At 42.2% G+C, this 7,568-nt stretch overlaps 1 protein-coding gene across 1 annotated transcript; it reads right to left on the bottom strand.

The window, feature by feature from the left end:
• Positions 1 to 895: 895 nt before the first annotated feature.
• Positions 896 to 6,735, bottom strand: LOC103721728 (laccase-14-like). The gene is made up of 6 exons (XM_039128864.1): positions 6,577 to 6,735; positions 6,138 to 6,289; positions 4,346 to 4,590; positions 4,114 to 4,242; positions 1,983 to 2,936; positions 896 to 1,187 (listed from the first exon to the last, which is right to left on the bottom strand). The coding sequence occupies exons 1-6, from the start codon at positions 6,664 to 6,666 to the stop codon at positions 1,057 to 1,059; spliced, it is 1,701 nt and encodes a 566-aa protein (XP_038984792.1). The 5' UTR covers positions 6,667 to 6,735; the 3' UTR covers positions 896 to 1,056.
• Between the last annotated feature and the right edge of the window lie 833 nt (positions 6,736 to 7,568).

Below are 7,568 nucleotides of genomic sequence, written 5' to 3'. Positions count from 1 at the left end.
TATGAAGGATAAGAGTTTATCATGGATTGCCATCATCTCAGATTATGTCCGGAATGGTGAAAGGACCCTGCAATGGGTTAGCAGCCCCGAGGCGTGGCCAAGAGCCCACCAATTGTTGGATAAAATGACGCTATAATGAGTCCTCTCTTCTTTTTATAGTTTTGTCAACAACGTTAAAAGGTATTTCGCCAATTTTTAAGGCTTACGTGGATCCAAAATGGATCAATTTTTTCTACGTTTTCGGCCCGAACCTGGTTTACCAGACGCGGCTGGTCGAGGAGATTGCATCTGGCCGACCACGTGGGTTCGGGCGGACTATTGGGCCTCGTGAACGCTGATTTGGCTGGCTGGTTAAGCTACCACCGGAGCTTTCTTTTACTAAATTGGGCCAATTGTGAGACCATGTTATAAATATTTATACTTTCCCAGACAATTATTTTGATGTTTCAAACAAATATACTTTTTGTGCTATTAAATTATAGAATAATGCAAGGGTTTCATCAAAGTTGTTGGATTGTTCAGGCTCAATCCAATAAAAATGTTCCTAAATGCCTTTGTTGTATATCAGCCGGAAATGCAGCCCTAATTCATGGATTGATTACTTGGATTATTTCCTTTTATTATCAGTTGAGAATAGGTCCATCAATCCATAGAAATTATGTTTGTTTCGCTGGTGCGTGGTGCAGCAGATGATGGAGTTACAGGATTTCTACTTGGAGTTCCATCAATCCTTGTTAGCATTGCTCTTCCAACAACAATCTCAGAGCCCATCGTTCATATATATATATATATATATATATATATATATATATATATATATATATATATATATATATATATATATATATATATATATATATATGCTTGAGCATGGGCGTCAATCACTGATTGAAAATGGTAGGAATTATTCTTCTAATATGATATTGTCAAAGCTTTCACTGCCAACATCAAATACAAACAGTATTTTCTCACAATATATAATAGATGAAACCAAACAATCCATAACAAACTCGTCCAAAGAACAAATGTGGATCCAATTGTGCTTCCAGGTAGGGTTTAACATGGAGGCATGTGAGGAGGTGGAGGCAGCAGCTTTGTCCCCGGGCCCTCACCATCTTTCACTAGGAACACGGTGTTCATTCCCCATATGAGATGGCGCTCCAAATGGCAGTGCAAGAGCCACACCCCTGAACAGAATGCATGATCTAAGTTAGCATAATTAAATAGGAGGAATAACAAACTAGGGCATTCATACAGCAGGTAGGGTTCGCTTGCATGATGGACCTACAGCTAAGGTATGTTGCTTTTATGCCTCAACAAGCTTGGTTAGGCAATGGCAATAAACTATAGTGTTCGTGACATTTGCTAGCTTTCGTTGTACTTGATCAGAAGTTAATTTTGTTTCCGTACGAGACAAGGGCTGAATCCTGACATGCAAATCTAGGTCAAGAATACTGAATCCATGAACGAGTTTATGCATTGCACACCGGTGTGGCACAGCAGCACATGCTTGGAAGTGGTTTCTCATAATTCATTATACTTCCATTCTAGTCTAGGTGAGCACATGGATTGGGCATGCTCGATCAGGGGTAATCCTAAATTTGCACAAAGATTGGCTTAATTACTTGACTCAAACAACACAAAATTCTACTTGTAGCCTGACCCCTGTGCATACCTGGAGCTAAGTTGTGATGCAGAGTGATGCTTTCACATTTTTGTGCAAGCAGTATATTGCACCAAGCACAGAATCTCAAAGCCCCAGTAGAGACTCTTTTGCAATGGACCTTAACTGCACCTTTCTCAATGCGGGTCCTGCTTATAAGGAATACTCTAATAGCTTAGGGTAGTGCTTCTTTCGGGTTTTCATTAATTTTTTTCTTGGGCCCTTTCTTATGATTTTAGCAAAACTATTTATGCATATCAAAAAAAGATTTCTTAACAAAAATATAACCCTTAGACTCTACCGAATTAATGAAACTTACCAGGATTATTAGCTGTAAACCTGACGGCCACCCATCCATTCCTTGGAACTCCAATTGTATTCTTCAGCGGAGGGTCCTCCAAGTTATATCCTAATGGATCCTTCTTTTCGTTAAAATTCCCAAATCCCCACCCCACCACGTAAAAGCTGAAGCCATGCAAGTGCATGGGATGGCTCTCAGCCCTCACCAGCGACGTGCCCTGGAAAACAATCTCCACCGTTGCCCCATACTCCAAAACCCTAACCATCGTCCCCAGCCTAGGCTTCAAAAGCTCCAGCGGCTGGTACTCCGCTGTGAAATTGTAGTACTGTAAGGGCCTGCTCGGAAAACTTGCACCAAAAACCCCATTTATCCCCTTGTAATATGCTTCAAGGATATCTATGGGCGGGTTCACGAAGCTTATGTTGTTAAGACTCGCTGAGAGCCTGGTGCCATTAGGTCCTTCACACGAGCCACTTAATTGGCACTCGAGCTCGTTCACGGCCACTGCTATTATCATCCGTTGGTCGAACCTTTGAGGGCAACTGATGGGCCAGTGCATGCCTGCGGGACTACGGATTGAAAAGCTGAACTTGGAAGCTGCTTCAGTATCGTTGTAGAAGGGAAGAGTTGGGAGGAGAGGGTTGGTGGACCGTTGGGTGTAATGGGACTTGTATTGGACGATGGCAGTGGTGGTGGTGTTGTCGATATTGTTGACCGGTTGATAGCTAAATGCTCTTGCCGCCATGTAGTAGAGGTTTCTAGGGGATTGGTTGGCTTTCAGTAGCAGGTCCATGGTCTCGCCTGGGCTTATCAGGATGTAGTCTGTAGTTAGTGCTTTGGTGTAGCTCCCATCAGACCCAACAAGAGTGAGCAGGTGATCGGCGATCGAGAAGAATAGGCCGTCATCCATTGCGGCATTCACCACTCGGAGGAGGTAGGTCTTGCCATGTTCTACAAGCATTCTGAAAGTTCCTGCAAGAGATGCACAAAACTAGGGAGGTGTTAAAAGTTCTGATTTCTCAAACAAGGTAGTTTACTTTGGATGTAAATTTTGGTAATTTACATACATACATACATATATAGGAGCCCTCCTTTCCGTAAATTGTTCAAGGCGAGGGCTAAAGTGAAGTGCATCTCAATCTAGATTTTTGATCTTATTCTGATTTTTAGCCTCCCCTTGGCAAAGGACATATAACATTTTGGAGCTAAAAGCCTTGCCTAGGGAAAACGGGGTCTCCTTGTTCAGTGAAGAGTAAAAGTAAATACTTGACAGAATATACTCACATTCGAGCTATATGAGTTGCCGTTCTCAACAAAAAAAAAAAAAAAAAAAAAAGAAAAAAAGAGTAAAAGTAAATATGGTCAAAACGTGAGCTAATTATCAATCCATATACATCTATCCAACTATGAAATTTGAATTTATACTAGGAATTAAGTATTCAGAACTATTTTCTGTTGACAAAGATGGTTTTCTACGGTACCATGTAAAGATTCCATCGCCAATCACTCTTTGCTGGTGCTGTGAGTGGTGAATACTAGCTAGGCCATGGCTAGCTTTTACATAAATCTCTCTCTCTCAACTCCCCCCAACCACCCCAAAACATACACAGACAATTTCTTGTACTTAAATCTCAATAAACGAGGCAAGATATACGTGTAGGATGTTTCAGGAGAGCGACCTGACTGGTTAGTAGCCCTATATAGGACGATGACCAGTTGTTTCCATGTGATGCCAATTAGACTCATTAGCTGGATGATTCCTGTTCCGTACGTGAACAATAGAAGTTTTGTCATATGTGGCAAGGGGATTGGTTTGAATCACGAGAATTATTGTTATGCACAGAAGGCAGTTGAGCACTAAATAGATTGCCAACCCGGCATTAATGGGGGAAGAAAAAAGAAGGAAAAAAACTTTTGGAGTAAACTAGTGGGCATCCAAAGCATTTTGGAGCCCTAAACGGCATGTCATTTATTAATTGGAAGGGCAAGCTAGCATATAAGGCGTCACCTGTTTTGATGGATGGGGGCCTTCGAATACTTCTATAAAACGATAAGTTCCCGAGGGCTTGAAGAGAAAAGGTACTAAAAAAAGTGGACCAAACGTTACCATGAAGTTTTGTTCAATTAGAGCTGTAGAACAGGAACCTACCTGGCTTGGAGCACGGGTAGAGATCGCCGGGTTGTCCATTAATAGTGAACGAATCCGACGCGTTAGGCTCTCCTCCTGTTTCAAGGGCCTTCTCAAGTACTGTATTCACGTCCTTGTTCCACCACTCTCCTGCAACCAGTAATCGAAAGAGAGAGAGAGAAAAAAAATATGTACTCAACTGTGCATGTGAATTAATGCCCCATGCAAAAGCAAAACATGCATCTATACGCACCGAGTACTATGACGACTTCTCCACTGGGCTTTGGGAAGGGGTACGAGGTCCCATGTCTGGGGTACACGACGATGGCGCCGTGAACGGTGGCCCGGGTGTAGTCATTGTGGGCGTGCCACCAAAGCGTGCCTTCTTCGTCGGTGAACGTGATGGTGTAGATGAAGGAGGATCCGGGCTGGATAGCGCATTGGGTGATGTATTCGGAGCCATCTGACCATGGATTCCTTGGTTGCTTTACTCCATGCCTGCATGCATTTTTACATGCAGACACAATTAGGCTAAACCTAATTTTTCTTCTTTTTTATTTTTTAAAAAAAAACAATCGGGTAGGTCATGATAGTTCAAAAGGGAAACCTATCATTACTTCTTAATATGGCCTATTACCTGTAATATATGGATATAGCTAATGTGTGTGCGTACCTCACGACAGCAGGACCAAGTTATTACTCAAAGAGCGACATCAACGTAAGGTTTTGGTAAAGGAATTAATGATGTCGTATGCTTCTGTGTTTCTCCGAAATGCAGGCTATCCATCGCATCGCATCCCAATTTTCATGTCATCAGTTGTAGGAAGGTTTTGCGTAATCAATTAAGTAATCGACGTTGGAGGTTCAACACCCGTTCCCAGAAAATTTCCTTCACGGTTCACGAGGTAATTGGTGGGATTCACAAGTGATTTCGGTTCAAAATATCAATCCCTCCATGTACGTGGCATGCGAGCATCGGAGGGAGAGCCATGCATTAAAGGGTACTGGACTACCAACTACAAACTTCCAAACGCAACCCCGCAGCCATGCATGCATCAATGGATACTTATGTGGCGAAGTCGTTGTAGTAGGTGAGCCAGCCATGATTTGCGTTACCAAACACATGGGTGCATGACAGCGGTCACAAGTACTATAAAAAACCTTGTTATTTAAAAGGGAAATGCTTAATTATTACGTCTTAAATTGCATCTGTTATATATATATATATATATATGCGTGTGTGTGTGTGTGTCTGCGTGTGTGTAGATATGGTTCTTGTCCCTTGGTGATGACCACTTGCATCAGGTCAAGGCTCGGAAGGAATAAGTACTTAGGCAACTCTTCATGTATATAATGTTGTGTTTGGCTTATGGAAATAGGAAAAAGTCACATATACAGGAAGAACCATACCACAAGTTATTCTAATTTTTGTTTGATTATAGTTTTTGGAGTAGGTTTTAGATGACAATTGTCTTCTCCGTAGAAAAGTAAAAAGTAATAATAGCTTTACACCAAAAAATACTTTATGGTATTCAGAGAGGTCAATAGTGCGACAGATTGGATGGTATCTTATCTGATCACTCCTAAAATTTTATCTGAAAGAATCACGTCTCTATTTTATCTCCCTTGCATTGTCTTTCTGATTTTTTCGTTGTACTTACACTCGTTGTGTGTAAACTGTCGATGTACCCAAAAAAAAAAAACTTTATGACAGCTCTTATATAGAATAGTTATATTCGACATGAGTAAGTTTGATCGGTATAATTGTTCCTTGCTTATACTTGTTTTCCCAATACTGTTTGATCCAAGTATTATACCTGTTTTATTTACCAACTGCATGCTGCCTAGAGGAACACTACCTTGTGGCTATTTTGTGTGGTGATTTGCCCACATCCTTGGGGTGAGCACGGCACGTATGCACCTTCAAGGTGCACAACTACACCAATCACAGAATATCTGTACTTCTTTCTATAGATATTTAGGTATACTTGGTGATCATTTGGTGCACCAGATCAAAGCAATTATGAGGGCTTAGCTAATTATACCAGTGTATGGTTACATTCTCTTGTGCAATGTTGTAGACCTTGACGACCAACTTGTCTCCTCCGTAAGCATATAAAGTAGGCCCAGGAAACTGTCCGTTGACCGTCAAAATCTTCTTCGTCCTGCACAACCGAGTGTAAGATGCCTCTTTCACCTGCACCCACATTTCAAACTAAACACGTCAACACCCAGACACACCCTCTAATACAAACGAAAGCTCAGTTTTTGTTCTCAAAATCCGTGAGATTAGATTTTGTGCAGCACCATCCTATGATGGAGGCATCACAAAATTGCGTATTAAAAGATCACCATAAGATTCATGCATGGGAACAAAAAGACCATATCTCAGGAAAAAGCAAAGGGCCTATTGATGACATAGTAGTAAAGCGATATTGAAATGCCTTGCTAGCCCTCAACAATGAGGAGATGAATGATACTTACATGGAAGACATGGTGATAGGTCTCGCACCAGCCTGGGCAAAAGAGTAGCGCAAAGAACGCCACCACCACAAGCGATAACAACGATGTCATCCTCGTCTCTCTGGAGCATATAAGAGAAGCCCTCTGCTTGCTATCCAAACTGAAGTCTGCCTCGAAAGTTATGTGGGGACATTTTAAAGGGAAATTAAGGTGGGTGTACGTACCTCAATCAATGGACCGTTTGGTATAAGGGGGCAATGATCGAGACGTAGCAGGTGAGCTGGGACCATCAGGTACAGAGTGAAGCATTTAAAGGCTTGCTATGTTTGACTTCGGGACGATAATGAAGTAGATGGAAGGATTAAAGAGGTGAAACACTAACTGGAGTGAACCTCTGGTGTTTTTGGAAACGGAGGCTTAACGAGGATCTGCTGATGTTCCTGAACAGCAAAAAGGCGTGCCGATGTAATCCTAGCCGTGGGTCCGATTGGCTCTTTGACGATAATGTCGATTGATGATGGTTGTGATTTGCCAAGCAGCTTCCTTGCTGTTGGAAACAGAACAGGGAAGAAGATTCCAACTACTGTGTCGTGGGATCGTCGATAAAACGATTAGGGGGGGAGCAGTTGGAACGCCGAAGAGTAGGAGGCCGTTGGTAAGTTCTAGCATTCGGAAACTTTTACCCACAGCTTGGCAAGCTTCAGCTGGCTGAGATGGTGGGCCCTGCATGACAAATGCCGTACGTGCGTCGCGGTGGAATAGAGATGAAGCTGAGGTGGTGCCCTGCATATAAGCTTCGTCAAGAGACTCTATCATGTTTGTTGGCGGATCAAATCATAGATGGTGTTGGAAAAAATTTTAAATGGGCACGCGGTCAATTCCCGGGAAAAAAAAAAATGGAAATGCCAATAGGCTCCGCGTGAAGGACGCGGACGCTTCCGCGGAATGCGCGGACGTGTCACAAAATTATCGAAATGCCCCTACATAAAAATATAAAATTCCTATATAAATCT

This window comes from Phoenix dactylifera, chromosome 8, assembly GCF_009389715.1.
Source record: "Phoenix dactylifera cultivar Barhee BC4 chromosome 8, palm_55x_up_171113_PBpolish2nd_filt_p, whole genome shotgun sequence".
Lineage (NCBI taxonomy): Eukaryota > Viridiplantae > Streptophyta > Magnoliopsida > Arecales > Arecaceae > Phoenix > Phoenix dactylifera.
This window is presented reverse-complemented; position numbering and strand designations above follow the sequence as displayed.